Raw genomic sequence first — 22532 nt, forward strand, 5'->3', positions numbered from 1 at the left:
TTGGTCCTTAAAGTTTTTTTGTTTCATCCTTGTCCCAAAAATATTTTTATTTCATCCTAACCCTTGAAATATAATGATATGGTTTCATTTAAGTCCCCATAGTCAACTGCCGTTAATTCAATCCGTTAATTGAGGACCTAAATGAAACTATATCATAACTTTAAAGGTTATGATGAAACAAAAATACTTTAGGGACAAAGATGAAAAAAGATAAAATTTTAGGGACCAAGGGCTTAATTAATTAAGTCTTGAATAAATATTACTTCGTATTCCGATTTATCTACGGAGTATTATCATTTTCTAGACAAGAATAAATTAAAATAAAAAGGTTTAAAAATCTAACAAATCAAATACGGAGTACATGCCAAAAATTAAAATTAACCTTTAATTTTGGTTTAAAACACAATTTCATTACAAATTACAAACATAAATCTGATTACAGTTTACAACCCTAAACCTCACTTTAGTAAATCACTGGAAACAAAACTCAATTATCAAAAACCAACATATCAAACATCTTTAAACAATGGCAGAAGGGATTAAAAGACGAAAAATTATGAACATGGCGGACGTCATCGATAGTGATGATGATGACGATGAAGAAGAAGCAGGTGAAGTAATCGAATCAGCTCCACCTCTGAGCGTTGGTCAAGAACGTGTATATAATTATACTGGCCTTAAAAAGAAACTCATCCACCCTGGTGTTGGTTTCCAAACCCCTGAATTTGGTGATGAACCCACTGGTATTACTATAAATTTCGAATCTTTTTTATTTATTTGAATTGGGTATTTTTCATTCATAATGGGTTTTCATTGTTTAAGTTGATAGCATTTTCTTGAATTCATTCAGTTCATTATGTGGGGAGTTTGGTTGATGGTACTAAATTTATCTCAACAAGAGATAAAGGGGAACCCTTCACATTCAAGATTGGCCAAGGTTATCTTTTTTACTTTAATTTGTTGTAATTAGCATGATTTTGGTTACCTGTTCGCTTTTTGTAATAATTAGGTCAGATATGTTCTGGGTTTGATGAGGGAGTGCTTACAATGAAGAAAAGGGAGATAGCATTGTTTACATTGCCACCTAATTTGGGATTTGGGGATGTGGGTATGGAGGGTGTCCCACCAAATTCTGTTATTCAGTTTGAGGTGGAGCTCATTTCATGGATAACTGTAGTGGATGTCTGCAAAGATGGTGGTATTATTAAAAGAGTAATAAAGAAGGGTGAACAAACAGGGAAGCCTGGTGATTTGGATGAGGTTAAAGGTAGTCTGTTATACTTAATTTGCAAATTTCTGTCGGAGGATTGGTAACGAGTCAAAACAGGTAGTTTCGTTGTACATGTGAAATTGGTCGGGTTAAATAGTTTTTTTCTTGCTATACATATTTAATGTATCTGTTATGTTATCATTAGTTTAAGTATTGTGATTTGCTGATATTAAGTTTATCAAATGTTGTAACAAAAATATATTTAATGTATTTTGATCAATGCAGTGAAGTATGTAGTGACGCTGTCTGATGGAGTTACTATTGCCGAATCACCGGAAGAGGGTGTTGAGTTTTACTTGAAAGATGGTAAACAATCTCTTTATGTGATTATCATATTATTAAGTACTTTTATTTTTATGTGAGTATTTATATTTATTTATTTTTAGTTTGATGGCAATTAGTATCTGACTAAGATATGTTCTTTGTCTTCTTCCTAGGTCATTTTTGTTCGGCACTACCAAAAGCGATAAAGACCATGACAAAGGGAGAGAAAGTTGATCTAAATGTTCAACCACAATGTAAGTTTTGGTATAAAGATGTGGATAATGGTCATTGCAATTTAATGTAGAAAATTAAAAAGGTCATAATGCAGATGCCTTAGGTGATGTGGTTACTTCACTACCCAATGTGCATTCTCCTGTTCCACCAAATTCCGTGTTGCGTGTTGATTTGGAATTGCTATCATTTAAGACTGTAATTGATATAACAAATGATTTAAAAGTGGTGAAGAAAATAGTAAGAGAGGGTGAAGGTGCTCTGACTGCAGATGAAGGTTCTTTCGTTACTAGTAAGTATACCAATTTTGCACATTGAAACTTTTCATTAATTTTCATTAGTTTCCTTTTTAGAAGTTATTACTTGCCCAAAACTATATTGATTTACATTATAATGAACCTCTTTAGCTACTTTTTATTTACATGAAAGGAAACTGTATGCAAAAGGAATATACGTTCAGCCAAATTCTATTTTAAGCAACATCATTTCAAACTCAACATTTAAGAACTATGAGCTGATAAAATTGCATCCCAAATCTGTCTTATATTTGTTTTATTGAATCTTATCCGAGTTTGTTTTTCTCCCTTTTTTTCACTGTGTAGTCCGGTATAGAGCTATGTTAGAAGATGGAACTGTATACGAGAGGAAGGGTTATGATGGAGAGTCTTCATTAAACTTCATAACGGATGAAGGTTAGTAATTGATATACCGATATCTCTTCTTTTACATGGGTGTCAATTAAGTTATAGAGTACACTAACTTTTGTGGTTGCAGAACAAGTGATTACTGGCTTAGACCGAGCAGTGGCAACAATGAAGAAAGGCGAACAAGCAATAGTGACCATTAACCACGAATATGGATATGGAAACGAAGAAGTCAAGTGTGATCTGTCTGTAATTCCTCCATTTTCTTCTTTGATATATGAAGTTGAAATGATTGATTTCGTCAAGGTAAATATATATATATATATATATATATATATATATATATATATATATATATATATATATATATATATATATATATATATTTTAATAAATTTCATTTTGAGCTAATTAACTCTGAAATAAATCCGTTATCACATGCTAATTATCCAGGAAAAGGCTGCATGGGAGATGGATAATCATGAGAAAATCGAGGCAGCTACAAAGAAGAAAGAAGAAGGAAATGTACTGTTTAAAAACGGTAAATATCGAAGAGCAGCTAAAAAGTATGACAAGGTAGATCATCATTAATATATCCTAAGTCTGAAGATAACGGGATAACGGTTATATGATAATTTAAGGTTGTTCTTGTATGATAATCAGTAGAATGGGTTTAACGGGTCAAAAGTAGCTAATGTGTACCAAAATGTATGCAATGTTTTAATTAATCTCTTTGTCTAAAACAAATTGTATTACTTTTTAATAAGAGTTTTTCATCATGTTCAAAACGTTATAATCTACGACATAAAAATGGAAAAAAAGATGTTATGTTAATGTTATACACCCAACCCATATTACCACATTTAATTGATATCTTATACTGTGTATTTCTTTCTGTAATAGGCAGTTGATTATCTTAATGAAGAAGGGCAATTTGGGGATGATGATAAAAAGGTTGTCAAGTCGTTAAGAGTTACATGTTGGTTAAATGGTGCAGCTTGTAGCCTCAAACTTAATGACTGCAAGGAAGCAATCAAACTATGTTCAATGGTAATAAAATCTAAAAAGATCAAGTCTTTTATGGAATTTTCAACTAAATGCTAATTTTATCGAATTTAAAATTCGAACAGGTGTTGGACGCTGAATCTTACAATGTGAAAGCTTTGTACAGACGAGCTCAAGCGTATATGGAAAGTTATGATTTGCAATTGGCCGAATTAGACATAAAAAAGGCCTTGGAGGCCGATCCACAGAACAGGTAAATTGTCACGTTTTTTATCTTTGTATTTGTCGTGTGGTTTTTGATTTTTGTATTGTTTTGCAGGGAGGTAAAATCGATTCAAAAAACATTAAGGCAACTTCAAGCTGAGAGTAAGGAAAGAGATGCAAAGCTCTATACAAATATGTTTTCACGAATGGCTAAAGATTGTTCCATCGGGACAAAGGTCAGTACTTGAAGTTTGCTTATATGCCATGTTGCCGTTTATCAATATAAACAACTTTATGCCACCTAATCATTTTACTGCATGTGGCAAGATGTGTGGGTTCGGTGATTGTCAAAATGTAAAATTTGACCCATATAACTCTCACGATCTTGGCTATGTTATAACTCCCCAGAGATCAAATGGCCTAAAGGGGTTTGAAAGTTATCTGACATCTATTCAAAAGTTCAAATGCATAAAAACCGTATAATTTTGCTATATGGAAAATAAGTTTTCATTATTCACTTGTGAAACTTAGAATTGGAATTTGCTTGCACTTAAAATTTACCCATCTGGACTTATTTTTACCAGTTACCGAACCCGCTTGACTTGCCCATTTTGACGCAAAGTACATTTGCTTTATTACCTTGCTGGCTTGCCATAACAGATTTCACATATTCACTAATATTCGATGGGTGTGATGTAATAGAAACCGAAGCTAGCGAACACAGACAAGGATAAAAATGATGATGTTATGGAAATGGAATTGGAGAAAGTTGTAACTACTAAAGGCACACGCGAGAGTGAAATGGTTGTCGATTCATGTTAAATCGGTAGCTATGTATAAGAAGGTCTAATTATATTTAGAGAGTGAATTAATGTGTTTCTGTAAGTAATAGTACATAATAATATAATAGCTGGTGTAATCTTTTAGTCCTGCTGATGGATGGGCGGGCGGAGACACCAGCAGAGTGGTGTATAATTGTATATCATGTTCCGAGTGAAGTATTTTGTAAATTTTTGGATCTGAGAAGAAAATATCGGCTGCAAATATCGAGAGGCTCATTTTTCTAATAACGTGTTATAAGTATCGTTTATAGTTATGTCCTGAGTTAAGATTTATTACTGTAATCTTAACTTTAGTTCAACATTTGGACTTTAAGTCTTAACATTCAAATGCTCTATGTTTTGTTGATTGTATTAGTAATTAGCAATAACTGTCAACTAATATTTTGTATCTTGGTGTGAAAAAACTAAGTAACAATAATAGATTGTACTAGTTTCATTTTCTTTTCAAATAAGTACAAGTACAATCTGCTTCTGCTGAGATTAAGAGCAGGTTAACTGGTTTACTGCTGCTGTTTTGGGTTCGGGTGTAGCAGTGGCAGCTGGGGCAGGTTATGGCATGCTGGGCGATAAGGTTTTTGGGTCAGGTCTTGAACAGGGGAAAGGGCGTCATGTCTATGTCTATGTTCAAAAATCGGGGGAAGGGATTGGTGTGATTCCGGGCCTTTATAATATACAATATACGGATATTGATAGGGCGCTTGAAGGTCAAGGTTTCGTCAAAAAAAAAAAAAGAAACTGAACGAGGTAGTGAAGTTTGTTTTGGATTCGGATGCTTCTCTATTGAAGGGTAAGTTTTGTGGGCCCGGGGTGAAGAATTATGGTGCAAAAGGTAGGGTAAAGGATAAGGTAAAAAAGAAGAATGCATCGGATAATTCGTTTGGTCTGCGGGATTGCATTGATGATGAAGAAGTGGGGGAAGCGATACAATTGTCTTTCAAAGATGCTCAACAAAAAGGGGTTTGTAAGTGGTCTTATGTGTGTTCGGGGTCGGGACATTCGTTAGAACAGGGGTTATATTTATGAGTTTAGAAGTGGCGGTTTGAATCCCCTTTCGTCGAGTCCTATCAAGGATGACGGGACCAGAAGCGGTGAGCCCTTTTCGTTTAGTATTGTGGCAAGACTCGGGGTTAGTTAGCTTTAGTTTTGATCCGGTTGCGTCGGTACGATAGTTTACTGTTCTCGAGCCATGTCCGTGTTTTTTCTCTTCTTTGTATCGTGTTTTTCTTTGTCTCTTTCCGAGATAAAGAGTTTGTTATAAAATTTTCGTTTTTTTGAAAAAGAAAAAAAAACTCTGATAAAAGGTAGTACATTAAGGTCACTCTCTATCGTAACTAAACTATTCATCCTCTTAACCTTCCACATCAGCGCCACATCAACACCAATATCCTATAACTAACTCATAACTAAACCCTCCCTATCATGGCTAAAACAATACTACTCTTAATATACAACGTACAAGCTCATACACTCGTAATTTGTATCTTTTTAGCTCGTCATAATTCCCATTGTTCCATTAGTTTAGATTACCGAAACTCTCGATGTTTAGTTTATATAGGTCCTTTGTAATCCACTTTTATAGTAATGATAATGATAATTTCTTGCTTTTCAAAAAAAAAAAAAAAAAAAAAAAAAAAAAAAAAAAAAAAAAAGCAATAAAGCATCAAGTCCAACAATAAAAAGCACTGGGACCCGCAATTCCTATAATTCTTCCGTTAAATCTATGGTGAAAGCGGGTAACTAACGCGGGTAACTACGTGGTGCTTATGGTTAGTTACGGGTAATGAGCGATGGTGAAAGCGGGTAACTAACGCGGGTAACTACGTGGTGCTTATGGTTAGTTACGGGTAATGAGCGGGTAGGGGTGGTCTAATAGCGATTATGACCTGGGCACATGCTAAATCCCATCAAATAATACTTCTACTTTTTGTTACTCAATGGATGGTGGATATATGGCCACCACAATTATATAATCATCTCCTTTTGTTTTCTTTTTTTTTTTTTTCTTTTTTTTTTAAATAAATTCCAGTAAACATCTTTTCTAACACACTAGTCTTTGTTCACTGCATACTTACTAGCTCGATCAGTATATATCATGAACCGTGATGTTATCATAATCATCATCTCCGTTTTCTGTTTCGGTGGTGGTGTAAAGTCAACATGGTCAACAGGGAGAGTAGTAGAGTATCTTCCAGGTTTCAATGGACCCCTCCCTTTTCATCTCGAAACCGGGTATATATATACGTACTCGATCATATCTCTTCTGTTTTGTTTCCTTCTTCTGATCATTTTGGTACAAATTATAACTTTTATGTGACGTTACGCTTTGCGTATATTATTTAATGTAGTTATGTGGGTGTCGATAAGAATGAGGATGTTCAGCTGTTTTACTATTTCATTCAATCCAAGTTAAACAAAAGTTAAAGCAGAGATTAAATTGGGACCTTATTAGACATTTAAGATTATTTATGTAGTTTTGTTAACACAAGGACTATTTGGCTAAAAAACTATAAACACAAGGATGATTTGGACAATTTTGTCTAAATATATACTTATATTCTCATAATATATATAAATATTGTCATTTGACTAAAATTTTAAGAGTGGATTACAAGTTTATTCTCATTATTAGAGTTTGGTAAAAGTTTAGGGGTAATTATTGTCATTTGATAAAAGAAAAAAAGTTGAAATATCTATATCTATATATTTATATCTATATATTTATATAAAAGATATGTATATCTATATATTTATATAAAAGAGAGTTTAAAAAACATGACATGTTATTAGCACCTTAATTGCAGCTAATTGTGACATGTGTAAAATCCACATGTATCTGTCATAATTATCCAAAAATTAAGGAGCTAAATAATATTTATTAATATAATATTATTACTTCAATAGAATTAATTAATAACTACTCCGTATATAAATTGAAACGAGTTTAAGCTTTAATCACCGTTTCTTTTATAAAGCTTGAAAAAGTAAAAAATGCTTAGAACCCAAAATCAACTTCATTTCAAAATATAGGTTCTGAAAATGAACATCAAGCGTTGGAAAATAACTTATTCATTTGAAACGATTTTTGACTAGCCGTGCAACGGACGGATTCAAAACTTAGTTGAAGATATATAAACAACCTACCTAACGTTATTCACATCTAAAAAGTGATCCTGCTTCCTTTCCTTTAATGTACAGTACGGAGTACATCAATTTTTACCAGATCTAAAAACGGAAAGTCAACATCTTTTCTAACACACTAGTCTTTGTTCACTGCATACTTACTAGCTCGATCAGTATATATCATGAACCGTGATCTTCTCATAATCATCATCTCCGTTTTCTGTTTGGGTGGTGCTGTAAGGTCAACATGGTCAACGGGGAGAGTAGTAGAGTATCTTCCAGGTTTCAATGGACCCCTCCCTTTTCATCTCGAAACCGGGTATATATATATATATACACGTACTCGATCATATATATCTCTTCTGTTTTGTTTCCTTCTTCTGATCATTTAATTTGCTACAGATTATATAACTTATATGTGACGTTACGCTTTGCGTATATTATTTAATGTAGTTATGTGGGTGTCGATAAGAATGAGGATGTTCAGCTGTTTTACTATTTCATTCAATCCAAATCAAATCCCGACACTGATCCTATAATGCTTTGGTTGACCGGTGGTCCCGGTTGTTCTTCATTATCCGGCCTCCTTTACGAGATTGGTATTTTATTACTATTATTCATATAAACGGAGTATTTCTTAATGTCCACATGCACATATAATAAAGGGGCGGACCTCGGTCAGTCAATTGGGGTCAGCCGCCCTCGACAACTCAATTTTTTTTCCAGTGTATTTATGTGCTAAAGTTCTACGTTTGGTGTACTTATATGCCAAAAAGTCGACATTTAGCCACTGTTTACTGGTTTTTTTGATCAAAATTTTGACAAATCCCAATATTGCATTCATATTTTTTTATAAGTACACGTAACAGGACCGATACAGTTTGAGGCTGTGCATTACAATGGAAGCTTGCCTAAATTGATCTTGTCGCCCAGTTCATGGACCGAGGTATTTTTATTTTTTTATTTTTTTTATGGTGTTAATCTTCACTAAATCCCAATAATGCATTCATATTTTTAAGCATAAAAGTTTAGGATTCATTATAGTAGCACTGAACTTCTTGTTAATTGCTGTGAACTTTATTTAAAATGCAGGTGGCAAGCATAATTTTCCTCGATATCCCTGTTGGTTCCGGTTTTTCCTACTCAAAATCGGCACGTGTATCTGGTCCTACAGACATCCAATATTGTGACCATGCCTATGAATTTGTAACAAAGGTACAGTTTTTTTTCTATAAAGAATTCAATACACCCTATAAACAAATTTAGCATACCTCTTACAACCTCTGTTAGTATGCATGTCTCAGATTATTTCTTCCTTTATTTTTTATCTTGGAACGGGAATTAAAAAATAAAAATAAAAATTGACTTGTGGATGTTTGTTGACTATGTTGGGAGCATGTATTTTGCAGTGGTTCGAAAGTCATCCGAAGTTCATTTCAAATCCATTCTATGTTGGAGGAGATTCATATTCTGGAAACCCAGTCCCAATAATCACACAATTAATATCAAATGGTGAAAATTTTCTCTCTTTTAAATGATTAACAGACATTTAATAATTAATTTATCTATCGTCTTTGCAGTTTTTAGCATCATATAAATGTGACAACACTAAGTATGTCAATTTGTACAGGAAATGAAGTTGGCAAAGAGCCTTACATTAATCTAAAGGTCTTCATTCCTCTTAACTAAAATACTATTATTAAGTGAACTCGTAGATCAAAAAGAGATCTTGTACCATAAAATTCGGTAATATGATTCAAGAGTCAATTTGATGAGCAAAATAATCTTTTCGTACAGGGGTATGTGCTTGGCAACCCTTTGACTTTTCCATATGAAGAGAATTACAAGATTCGTTTTGCTAATGGTATGGGACTTATTTCAGATGAACTTTACAAGGTTTGATATTCCCCTTTCGCTGTAGGTCATTGAATTCCGTAGCAACTAATCTTAGGGTGCGTTTGATTACCTTTTAATTGAATTGAATGATTCAGTGCTGAATGTTGAATGATGAACCATTCAACATTGAGTACGTTTGTTTATGACCTCTGACATATGGTGTTGAATGCTTATGCTGAACCATTTAGAGTTGAATTACTCTCTTAACCATTAAGCACCTAAATTTTAATGTCTGTACAGTCCTTATTCGATAGTTGTCGTGGAGAGTATCGTTCAGACTATATAAGCTCTAACAATACAGGATGTCTTCAAAATCTTGACTTGTACCAACAGGTCCTAAATTTTTGTTCCAACTTTATTAATCATTATTTTTTTATTTCATCTTAATGCAAGATTTAGAGAAATAGAGTATAAAGTTGTATTTCCTTTTTGTAGTGTATAGATGGAATTAGAGAAGCACAGATTTTGGAACCTCTATGTGTTGATGATTTTTCGCCAATTAAACTACCCAGTCAGATGCCGCTTACAGAACAACACTCTGCTAATTCTTCTTACTGCAGAGTACGTAGTTACTAATTACCATTGGTCTCCTTCAAAAACATGTAAATGATGAAAAACATATATATATATATATATATATATATATATATATATATATATATATATATATATATATATATATATATATATATATATATATATATATATATATATATATATATATATATATATATATATATATATATATATATATGGGCAGGATCAATGGGGAAGTAACCAATCGGGGGGAAGGGGGGAAAGCAAAAAAAAAAAAAAAAAATTTCGTTTTTTTTTGAAATTTTTTTTTCCGGCATCAAGATCACATGAAAATATGAACATTTAGAAGAGACACTTCGTGATGAATGTTATTATTTAGGCGGGAAAACGATCGACAAAAATAACATTCAAGATAATATTGTTCGTGAAGAATATGAAGGTTTTTTTTCCATGTTTTGTGAAGTAAAATTTAGCCCGATTTAGAGTTTAGGGTTTAGGGTTTGGTGTTTTGGGTTTATTCCATAAACCCAAAACACCAAACCCTAAACCCTAAACCCTAAACTCTAAACCGTTCGTGTTAAAAACTCAATCTAAATCCTAAATCTAAACCCTAAACCCTAAATTTCTAAACCCTAATATCTAAACCCTATAAACCCTAATATCTAAACCCTAATATCTAAACCCCAATAGCTAAAACCTCAAAATACGCTCGAAAAACACGATAATTGTTATATATTACTTCTTCGAGCGTTTTCCCGCCAAAATAAAAACATTTATCACAAAGTGTCTCTACTAAATGTTCATATTTTCATCTCATCTATAATGTTCGTGAATAAAGTTTTTTCAATAAACGAAAGAAAGAAAAAAAAAGTTTTTGCTTCCCCCCGCTTCCCCCCGAATGGTTATTTCCCTCTTGATCCTACCACTATATATATATATATATATATATATATATATATATATATATATATATATATATATATATATATATATATATATATATATGTCAGTTTCAAACGAAGGATTTGATATGTGCAGACTGATGGATATAAACTGGTTAATTACTGGATGGCTGATCCCAGTGTTAGAGAAGCATTACATATTCGTGAGGTATTCCTGTACATTTTTATTTCTCACACATGCTGATAGAGGTGGCAAAATGGGCGGGTCAAGTCGAGTCTGGTTGGTTACAGGTCATAACGGGTTCAGATCAAACGAATAATTTTAAAATCTAGTCCAATTGGGTTAGGGTAAAATGGAGTTTACTAATTCTTTTAGTCAATTTCATATGATGCTAAAAAATACAGGGGACAATAGGCGAGTGGATAAGGTGCAATTACGACGATTTAAACTTTACACGAACATTCGATGATGTCAGACCTTACCATTTATATCTTAGCAATAAGGGTTACCGCTCTCTTATCTACAGGTCCTCGTTACTTTACAAGAAAATTTGAGATTTGATCTTATAATAAATCCGATGTTATCACTAAACTTTTATATAAAATTCAACGCAGCGGTGATCATGATATGGTTATCCCTCACCAGTCAACTCAAGCATGGATAAAGGAGCTAAACTACTATGTTATCGATCAATGGCGATCATGGAAGCTTCATGGTCAAATCGCAGGGTAATTTACAATCGTTGCTTTCAAATGACAGCGTGATTTAATCAAATGTATACTCAATCTTTTTTTTACAGGTACACGGAGAGTTATTCGAATGGGATGACATACGCCACCGTGAAGGTAACGAATTTGCAGCGTTAATGTTTTTAGTATCGATTAATCGCTAAAGTTTTTAGGTGAATATTTTTATTTTATTGTAGGCTGGTGGGCATACAGCCCCTGAGTACAAGCCTGAAGAATGTTTTTTCATGTTCAAGAGGTGGATAGCTCATCAATCTTTGTAACAGCACATTGTTCGCTGTGAATCTGTAATAGTAAAGTAGTATACATTTATAACAACAATTACGACTTGGCAATTATGCCCCTTGTACTTTGCATCTTAATAATGTTAACCTTAATAAATTGATATGTTTGAAAACTGTGAGCACAAAGGTATTAGCCGATAGTTTACTGTAGGGTGCTAGATTCCGGTCAATCTCCTGCAGCCCTAAATTAGGCATGATGATGACGTTCCAAACCCTAAAATAACAATTGTGTAGTTAAAAAACAAATTAAAAATGGTATACAAATTTAAATTATGAAAATCAATAACCCAACAAAAATAACAACAAAAGTGTGACCACACAATGTCGATCTAGGGTAAGCTGAACGTATACGTACAAATGGAAGGGGGTCGATGTATTCGATGTGTTATTACACCCTGCCACTTAAGTATTACGGGGTACTACTATTTTACACTTGTCATTAAAGGATTATTACTTTATATATATATATATATATATATATATATATATATATATATATATATATATATATATATATATATATATATATATATATATATATATATAATCTGTAGTACGTAGTGCAGTGTTGTATACTTTATTATAACTTTTACAGTATTGTTTTTGGTAAAATTTAATTGGGTGATTGATCATATGTTGTTATCTAATTTCTTATACAGTCTTCGTTTTTCATATATTGAGTAGGCATACATATTGCATATACTTGCTCTTTTTTTTTTTTCTTTTTTTTTTTTTTTTTTCCCTTTTTAACTCAGGACTGCATATATACTTTCTAACTCTGTATCATGCACTGTGATCTAATCATAACCATCATCACCATTTTCTGTTTGAGTGGTGCTGTAAAGTCAACTGGGTCAACGGGGAGAGTAGTAGAGTATCTTCCAGGTTTCCAAGGACCCCTCCCTTTTCATCTCGAAACCGGGTACATTACGTGTACTCGATCAATTTTTATAATTATAATATCATAATTATATGTATGAATGATGAATGATAGGATTACTCACGGGGAACACGTTTGTGTTGTTTACTTGCTAACGCAAGACTATTTGTGTTTATTTACAAAGTATATTATATATCTTTTACCTTTTGTCTTTGTTAATGCTACACATATATAATTACTTAATTTTGCTAGTGACATCACTTAAGGGCCGTCATTAGCATGCTTTAAACTGTACTGAGCAGTTACTAACTTGAAAGCGACACTTTTTAAACTATACAAACCCTAAAAGTTGTTGTTAGCAAAATTCTAATTACTTATGTGATGTTTTATGCATGTTTGTTGCTTATATGCTATAATGCAGCTACGTGGGTGTGGATAAGAATGAGGATGTTCAGCTGTTTTACTATTTCATTCAATCCGAGTCAAATCCCGACACTGATCCGATAATGCTTTGGTTGACTGGTGGTCCTGGTTGTTCTTCAATATCCGGCCTCCTTTACGAGATTGGTATCCATCTATATACATTATTATAAAGCGCGTGCCAATAATCCTACGTGTCAATTTCTCAATTAATCTGAATTAAATTTGCACACGTGTCAATTTCTCAATTAAACTAAATTAAATAATCTTACGTGTTATTTTCTCAGTCAAACTGAATTATATAATTATAACTTCCTATTGAATTTTAAACTACTTAAGCCTGAATTATTGATAGTTAAATAGAGATGTCGTTAGAAGTTTTGTAATTTATAAATTTTATGTACATTTTTATATTATTATATATAACTCTATCCGTCCCGAAATAATTGTCTTATTTTACATTAAAATATATTTTTTATTTACAAGTATGACTTTACTTTTTTTGTTATATAATACTTCATGAATATTAGACTAATCAAAACACGTTTAAAACACAATCCATACATCCAAAATACATCAAATATTATATAATATGAAAAAATATTATATAATAATATTACAGAGTATTTAATTTAAAAATATCATGCAAAGCACGGGCTCTTCCATAGAAGATTATCATGTAAAGATTCTATTTTATATGCGTTTTCATTTTCTTAATTATAATTATAGTCTACATTTGATCGATAACTTCTGTAATTGACGTCAATACTAACTATTTTAAAAACTAATATTACAATTTCCGTTAAATGGACGGGCTCATAAACCTAGTTTTATTATATATTTCTTAATGTGCACACCTGTAACAAACCGTTGCATGTTTAGATGTTTGGGTTATTGTAACAAAAGTACACGTAACAGGACCGATACAATTTGAGGCTGTGCATTACAATAGAAGCTTGCCTAACTTGATTTTGAACCCCAATTCATGGACCAAGGTATTTTTTTTTAGGGTGTTAATCTACACAAAATTCCAATAATGCATTCATATTTTTAAGCATAAAAGTTTACGACCGAGGACAGTAAGCTAGTTTTTTGTGATTCGTAATACTAGCACTGAATGAACTTGTTGCTAATTGCTGTGAACTTTATGAAAATGCAGATGGCAAGCATAATTTTCCTTGATATCCCTTTTGGTACCGGTTTTTCCTACTGGAGCTCGGCACATGTATCTGGTCCTACAGACATCCAATATTGTGACCATGCTTATGAATTTGTATCAAAGGTACAGTTTTCTGTAAAGAATTCAATACACCCTTTGAAAGATACGGTTAATGGAAAATTGAAAAGGGCGGGTCCTCGAGGTTGATTGTTGTGCTCCGTCTTATGTTCTTCGTTTGGTTTCTTTTCTCGGGTTTTGTTTGATTGCTGTTTTTTTAGGTGCGAGCTTCCCCGTTTCCTCATGTTATTTGTATTCTCTGTTGAGGCGTTTCTATATCAGTATTCGTTTTTTCGCCAAAAAAATAAAATAAAAATAATAATAAATAAATAAATTTAGTAGACCTCTTACAACCTCTGTTAGTATGCATTCCTCAGATTATTTCTTCCTTTATTTTTTTATCCCGGAACGACATTTTACAAAAAAATAAAAAGTAAAATATTGTGCATGTTTTTTTTATTATTTATGTACCATGTATTCTGCAGTGGTTCGAAAGTCACCCGGAGTTCATTTCAAACCCATTCTATGTTGGAGGAGATTCATATTCTGGAAACCCTGTCCCAATAATCACACAATTAATATCAAATGGTGAAACTTTTCTCTCTTTTATATGATTAACAGACATTTTTTAATTTATTTACTTTTTAGTTTTTACTTTTTAGCATCATATAAATGTGACACCACTAATTATGTCAATTTGTACAGGAAATGAAGCTGGTAAAGAGCCTTACATAAATTTAAAGGTCCTAATTTTTTCCTCTTATCTAAAATACTACTATCATTAATTAGTGGATACATATATCAAAAAAAGATTTATACCATAAAATTCGGTAATATGATTCAAGAGTCAATTTGATGAACAAAACAATCTTTTACTACAGGGGTATGTGCTTGGCAACCCTTTGACTTCTCCGTACGGAGTTAATTACAGAGTTCAATTTGCTAATGGTATGGGACTTATTTCAGATGAACTTTACAAGGTTTGTTCTTCCCCTTTCGCTATATGTCACTAACTTTCGTAGCAACTAATCTTAATAATCTTTAATGTCTTTATTTATAGTCCTTGTCCCATAGTTGTCGTGGAGAGTATCGTTCAAACTATATAAACCCTGAAAATGTTGGGTGTCTTCAAAATCTTCACTTGTACCAACAGGTACTCAAATTATTCTGACTTTATAATCATTCTTTTTTTTTTTATTTCATCTTAATGCAAGATTTGGAGGAAAAAAAAGAGTATGAACTTGTATTACCTTTTTGTAGTGCGTAGATGGAATTAAAAAAGCACATATTTTGGAACCTTTATGTGTTGATCATGATTCGCCAATTAAACTACCCAGTCAGACGCCGCTTAAAGAACAACACTCTTCTAATTCTTTTTACTGCAGAGTACGTTTTTACCTGTTACAATTGGTGTCCTTCAAAATCATCATCATATCATATAATTGAATACAAGGCAAATATATGTCAGTTTCAAACGAAGGATTTGATATGTGCAGACTGATGGATATAAACTGGTTAATTACTGGATGGCTGATCCCAGTGTTAGAGAAGCATTACATATTCGTGAGGTATTCCTGTACATTTTTAACATATAAACACCCAACATTGCTCACACATACTGATAGAGGTGGCAAAATGGGCGGGTCAACTCAGGATGGTTATGGGTCATAACGGGTCTGATCAAAACGGGTAATTTCAAAATCTGGATGAATTGGCTTCCGGTAAAAGGGTGATTACTAAGTACACCGTAATTTTTTTTCTATATTTCATAATATGCTACAAAATACAGGGGACAATAGGCGAGTGGATAAGGTGCAATTACGACGATTTAAACTTTACACGGACATTAGATGATGTCAGACCATACCATTTATGGCTTAGCGATAAGGGTTACCGGTCTCTTGTTTACAGGTCCGCTTTACTTTTCAAGAAAAATTGAGATTTAATCGTTTAATAAAATAAATAAATACGATGTTATTACTAAACTTAGGAAATTCAACGCAGCGGTGATCATGATATGGTCATACCTCACCAGTCAACTGAAGCATGGATAAAGGAACTTAACTACTCTGTCATTGATCAATGGCGATCATGGAAGCTTTTTGGTCAAATCGCAGGGTAATTTACAAACATTGCTTTTAATGACAGCATAATTTAACCACATTATACTCAATCTTTTTATTTTTTTTTACAGGTACACAGAGAGTTATTCGAATAATATGACGTATGCCACTGTGAAGGTAAGTAATTTGTAGCGTTATTGTTTTGAGTATTGATAAGTCATAAAAATAGTTAGGTGAAATATATTTGTTTAAAATTGTAGGGTGGTGGACATACAGCCCCTGAGTACAAGCCTGAAGAATGTTTTGCCATGTTCAAGAGGTGGATAGCCTATCAATCTTTGTAACATATCATTGGCAATAATGGCCCTTGTACTTTGCATCTTGATAATGTGAACCTTTAATAAATTGTTAAGTACTTAAGTTTAGGAAACTTTGAGCACAAAGAAACGTACAAAATTTTAAATTCGTTGTTAAATGTTGTTTAATACAAATACATTTACATATAGTCGCATTAAAAAAATTATCTCCTATGGGTGTATTGTATAGCGGTGAAATGAATGTGTGAGATATTTTCAAACATTCAATGATTGCAATTTGCAGTGCTTATGATTTTATTTTAAATTCAAAAATCAAAATCATATCTCAGCAGTTACTACTAATTGATCAGTAACGTTAGTCTCATTAAACATGTCTTTGATCACCAATTAAATGTAAATAACAGAAACAATTTTCCAGGCTTATTAATATCTTGTTAAATCATTTTGAAAGGCGTATATACCCAAAAACTTTTTTAGCTTTGAATCACAACAATGGCTAATCCAGGTCAAGGCGAGTCGAAACAAGCTGTTCCTAAACAAGAGTTGCAACCACACCCTGTAATGGAACAACTTGCTGGTGTTCAATATTGTGTTAATAGTCCACCCCCATGGAGTAAGACCAATATATTCTTTTTTACCTATGTATACATTTTTTACTCATATACAAACACTATATATGTATAACACATTTGATAAATATGCACGCTGTTGTTGAGATTTTCGTACCACAAACTAGTATTATAAAGTTCTGTTTACACAAAAAAGGTCGGTTAATTGTAACTTTAGTAATTGATGCATATAAGTATGAATATATGTTTTGCAATCATATGTAACTTTACATGTTTGAGTAAGGTGACAAAAGTTATATGTTACGTTAAGGCGATTTTTATTGTATTTTTGCAGAGGATGCAGTGTTATTGGGGTTCCAACATTACATTTTGACTCTTGGTACTACTGTCTTAATACCAACCATGACAGTTTCTCAAATGGGTGGTGACAATGTAAGTAGTAGTACTATTAATTAATTAGTTGAAATAATTATGTATTATCTAAAATAAATAGATAAATTATTAGTAATTTGAACCATGTTGGATCAATTCAGGCTGAGAAAGCCAGGGTGATCCAAACACTGCTTTTTCTTTCAGGATTTAACACATTGATGCAAACCATGTTTGGTACTCGATTGCCATCTGTTGTCGGTGGATCACACACATTTCTACTCCCTGTTCTTTCCATAATTCATGCCAAAAGATATAATAAGTTTCAAGAACCTCATGAGGTACATGATTATTATCAAACATATCGATCAGCTGCTAATTTCTTTCCTCAATTTTTATTTCAAGTAGGCCAGTTCTAATGGTTTTTCGGTACATTTTTGGGAATTAAAAATTTAAGAGGTTTGCACAAACCATGAGAGGCATACAAGGTTCTCTTATCATCGCCTCTATATTGCAAATGACCCTTGGATTCCTTGGCTTGTGGAGAAACATCGTCAAGTTAAGCATTTGATTTTAATCGAATTTAGTTTTTTTTCCTTTTCTTTTCTCATATTGATATATAATTTAAAAACTTAATTCATTTATAGGTACCTTAGCCCTCTATCAGTTGTTCCTCTTGTTACTTACACGGGACTTGGCCTTTATTATCTTGCTTTTCCCATGGTAACAATTATTTGCGTACTGTCTTGCATGATTTTTATCAAATTCAATATCTTAAATTGAAGATAATATTTCGGACGAAACAAAATAATCTTTTTCCTTTTACATTACTCGTGTAGCTTGGAAAATGTTTGGAAATCGGGCTTGCAGAGTTGGTGTTAATAGTCCTCATTTCACAGGCAAGTTTTTGACAGTTTACTAATTGAAAAAGCTTATATGAAATTATGAACCACGCTTAAAATTGAGCCTTCTGCAGTATCTTCCTACGTATGTAACTTTCAAGAGGCCAATATGTGACCGGTTTGCAGTGTTGTTATCTGTTTCGATTACATGGACTTGTGCTGGAATTTTGACACTGAGTGGCGCTTATCGCAAATCGACAGATGCGCTAAATTCTTGTCGTACAGATAGTTCTGGACTCGTACATGGAGCTCCTTGGTGATTTTTGTTTGTTCTTTTACAATTTTTTAATTATAGTGCAAAATGTTACCTAGTTTTATATCCGTGTGATCTTATACTATGTTTTTATATATAATTAACCGCAGGATATATGTTCCTTATCCATTTCAATGGGGTCCCCCGACTTTTGATGCTGGAGAAATGCTGGTGATGATGGTTGCTTCTTTTGCATCTTCCATTGAGGTTTCCTCTTTGCTTATTAATGTTACACATGTCTAGAGGTGGCAAAATGGGCGAGTCTACCCATTTGGATAATGGGTCAAACGGGTCAGGTCAACCCACAACACATAAATTATCAGGAATTGTTGGATCTTATAAATATTTATTGTGCTAGATCTGATTCTTCACACTATGCTATTGATTAAGTGTCTATCTTAGGACGATTCTAGATGGTCTTTGACTCGTTCAACCCATTTTACATATTTTCTTTCTACCTTAAATGTATGTATAGCTTAACCCATTATAAGTAAACGGTTCAAAATTGCCACCGTACTCAATTAGTTAGTTTTTCATTACTCAAATACATTTCCATATCCTTTCATGTGAAGTCTACGGGCTCGTTTCTAGCAACATCAAGATACGGGAGTGCAACTCCAGTTCCACCTTCTATTTTGAGTCGGGGTATCGGATGGATGGTATGTTTAAACCGTCATGCTAGTTTATGATATTGCTATCAACTAGTATTATATATTATATTAGTATATTTATAACATTAAATAAACACGTCCTTTGATTTTTTGTTGGTAGGGAATTGGGACTCTTCTTGGCGGCATGTGTGGTAGTGTAACTGGATTTTCTGCATCCATGTATGACCAAAATTTTAGTGATCTATATATACATTATGTAATCATTTATCATTACAAATACGATTTCGTGAAATGTAGTGAAAATAGTGGTGCATTGGCGTTAACAAGAGTTGGAAGTCGACGTGTGATTCAAATATCAGCTGCTTTCATGATCTTCTTTTCAGTCTTTGGTATAATCAATTTTCTCTTTAGCACTTATATATATTGATTACATTTATAACTCTTAAAACTTGAGAAAAAGTTTTGATTTTATATTTGTTATACTACTTAAATACATATCTCCATAATGTGGTTTTCAACAGGAAAATTTGGAGCAATTTTCGCTTCTATACCTTTGCCAATTATGGCAGCTTTGTATTGCATCTTTTGTGGTTTATTCTGTATGTCTTAATTTCAAATCTTTGGTCTAATTTATCATGTAACAAACATTAATCTTTTATTTGCAGTTACATATGATTGTTTATATGCCAGCTTCTGCAGGTCTAAGTAACTTGCAGTTTTGTAACCTCAACAGCTTCCGAACGAAATTCATATTAGGATTGTCCTTCTCACTCGGATTTTCAGTTCCACTGTTCTTTCGGGAACATTGGATCGCCTCTAATCATGGTCCGCTACACACACATTCAAGATGGGTAAATACTAACTCTTGTTTAAATTTGTTATTTAAAGCTGACTATATTATTGTGTTATTAGTACTCTCAAATTGAGATTAACGTGAGACGCTATGTTGGCTCACGTAAACAGTGGTGCATACTGACGAGCCCACTATATTATATGCAAGAAAACATGACTGTATGAAAACAGATTTGGTTTTTTGATAATGCATAAGGTAATAGAAAGTTTTGTCTATATGAAAACAGTTTGACAACATGATATCAGTGTTATTGACTTCACACGCTAGTGTAGCCGTGATGATCGCAATGGTGCTGGACTGCACGCTTGGTCGAGTGAACAATGAGAACGGGAAAGATTGGTGGGAGAAGTTTGCAGTGTACGGTAAAGACATTCGGACCGATGAGTTTTATCAACTTCCCTGGAACCTTAACAAGTTCTTTCCATCCTTTTAGCACGTTTTCTTAATATATGTTTGTGATCTTGGTTAGTAGAACACTTGATGGATGTTATTAACAAACACAAGGTATTCCAAGCTTATTTGTGTTTTCTTTATTCTCTTGCATCCCTAATTTATTATTTTTATGTACAATAGAATAGTTGTAGAATATTTCTACCATTGTTTAATTGATAATGATTCCATTCACATATCAAATGCTTTTACAAATATGTATTGATTTTTTTATTTTTATTTTTATTTTTCAAAAAATGTAATAACATTAAATACATCCGAAGATTAACATGCCAAATGCCAAATGCATTACATATATGTATTATGTGTATATACTATATTATATTCAAATCAATGATCTTTTTTATTTTTGTAAAACATAATAATTTGTATATAGATAAAGAAGCATAATAAATCAACCTTGTTCATAACAAAACAAAAATGCCAATAATTTTAGAATATCAAAGTGTTAATTTATGAGTGTTGAGGGAAAATAAATAATGTTTGTTAAGTGCTAATGAAGAGTTGTGACATTAATAATTTGGAGATGCTTTATGCGTAACATAAAACAAATACTCGTAGATATTTGGTGTCATGCCTATGAAATGAGAAGTCCTTGTAACATCTCAGTGAAACACACACTCAATTTGTCGTGATTGTGATATTAATATATTTTATATTTATCTATACACCTCTATAAGATCATTTGTTACGGTGAGAAATGTTATGAATGATGTTGTGTAGTTATTGTGTAACGTGATAATATTGTGAGAAATAAAAGATTGTAAAAAGGAGTTGTTTAATTTTAATAATGTGATAAAATATGATTGTTAGTTGACTATTAAAATAATAAAATAAAGATGAGAATAATAAATATGTAATTAAATTAATGATCAATCAAAAACTACCACTACCTCTTAAAATAAGTCTTCATCCAATTGCCCAACATCACTCTTTTGATATTAATGTTGCCTTTTAATGAACTTGTAACAACTGATATAAAACACTTACATAAATTTTCTTACTTTTCTATGATTTAAAGATTAAAAATTATTATACCTTTTATTATTTTATTAATGAACTACATTAATACATAAACAATATATACATTTAAGTAATATCATATCCAGGGGCGGAGGTATAGCAAAGCTTGGGGTGGCACATGCCCCCACTCAATCCATGAGCCCAACAAGCAATTAGTTGTTAAAATTTTGCACTCCACACAAACTACCCCAACCTAATTGGACATAGGACCCCATTAGCAAAGATTTAATTTAGGTTATTTGTTTTTATGAAAAAAATCAACACATATCAGTATCACGTATGTTTAATTAGCACAGTTGTTGGGTTTTTTAATTTTTGATTTATTTTTAATAAAACAAATATTGTAGTACCAATTACTATGTATCTTAGAGAGCAGCTATTGGCCATTTACCACATTCCTTTTCGTTAGCATTACATCAAGCTAATTAGGAAAACTATGAAATTTTAAGGTTTGAGATTTTTTTAAATGTTTTTTTTTTTTTTTTTTTTTTTTTTTTTTGACATCAATTTGGGATCACCCAGGAGGACTTAACCACCCACGCGTTCATCTCCCGTAATTGCATAACCCGCCTCAACTACTGCCCTGGAGGAAACCCGAACCCCATCGATTTTTATACTTGATATAATTTGATACGAAGTATTATTTTGTGACCCCATCGA

At 32.5% G+C, this 22532-nt stretch overlaps 3 protein-coding genes across 9 annotated transcripts; all 3 read left to right on the top strand.

Annotated features, from left to right (window-relative positions):
* Positions 1-442: 442 nt before the first annotated feature.
* Positions 443-4795, top strand: LOC139866302 (70 kDa peptidyl-prolyl isomerase-like). 7 transcript variants are annotated; one of them, XM_071854495.1, is made up of 13 exons: positions 443-743; positions 851-937; positions 1010-1267; positions 1496-1612; positions 1708-1788; positions 1863-2057; positions 2368-2457; positions 2540-2715; positions 2863-2985; positions 3313-3459; positions 3540-3667; positions 3734-3854; positions 4321-4795. In XM_071854495.1, exons 1-13 carry the CDS (start codon positions 527-529, stop codon positions 4438-4440), a joined length of 1860 nt encoding a protein of 619 aa, XP_071710596.1. In that variant the 5' UTR covers positions 443-526; the 3' UTR covers positions 4441-4795. The 7 variants fall into 7 exon arrangements, with proteins under 7 accessions (XP_071710596.1, XP_071710600.1, XP_071710597.1 ...); XM_071854499.1 differs by having other exon boundaries at positions 2540-2658; XM_071854496.1 differs by having other exon boundaries at positions 1872-2057.
* Positions 4796-6410: 1615 nt separating this feature from the next.
* Positions 6411-16994, top strand: LOC139869301 (uncharacterized). Its single transcript, XM_071857614.1, has 29 exons — positions 6411-6689; positions 7822-7899; positions 8034-8179; positions 8450-8526; positions 8673-8795; positions 8990-9092; positions 9211-9248; positions 9378-9476; positions 9717-9809; positions 9912-10037; positions 11052-11123; positions 11321-11442; positions 11531-11644; positions 11716-11761; positions 11842-11921; positions 12702-12726; positions 13246-13393; positions 14165-14241; positions 14406-14528; positions 14948-15050; positions 15168-15205; positions 15344-15442; positions 15523-15615; positions 15723-15848; positions 15959-16030; positions 16252-16373; positions 16467-16580; positions 16657-16702; positions 16786-16994. Exons 1-29 carry the CDS (start codon positions 6553-6555, stop codon positions 16867-16869), a joined length of 2724 nt encoding a protein of 907 aa, XP_071713715.1. The 5' UTR covers positions 6411-6552; the 3' UTR covers positions 16870-16994.
* A 149-nt stretch (positions 16995-17143) lies between these two features.
* Positions 17144-20946, top strand: LOC139865762 (nucleobase-ascorbate transporter 7-like). The gene is made up of 14 exons (XM_071853861.1): positions 17144-17455; positions 17746-17843; positions 17945-18121; positions 18238-18338; positions 18428-18503; positions 18620-18679; positions 18757-18938; positions 19046-19142; positions 19508-19594; positions 19707-19765; positions 19844-19935; positions 20068-20145; positions 20237-20397; positions 20626-20946. Exons 1-14 carry the CDS (start codon positions 17335-17337, stop codon positions 20830-20832), a joined length of 1596 nt encoding a protein of 531 aa, XP_071709962.1. The 5' UTR covers positions 17144-17334; the 3' UTR covers positions 20833-20946.
* Positions 20947-22532: the final 1586 nt, after the last annotated feature.

Source organism: Rutidosis leptorrhynchoides, chromosome 9, assembly GCF_046630445.1.
Source record: "Rutidosis leptorrhynchoides isolate AG116_Rl617_1_P2 chromosome 9, CSIRO_AGI_Rlap_v1, whole genome shotgun sequence".
In the NCBI taxonomy this organism is placed as follows: domain Eukaryota; kingdom Viridiplantae; phylum Streptophyta; class Magnoliopsida; order Asterales; family Asteraceae; genus Rutidosis; species Rutidosis leptorrhynchoides.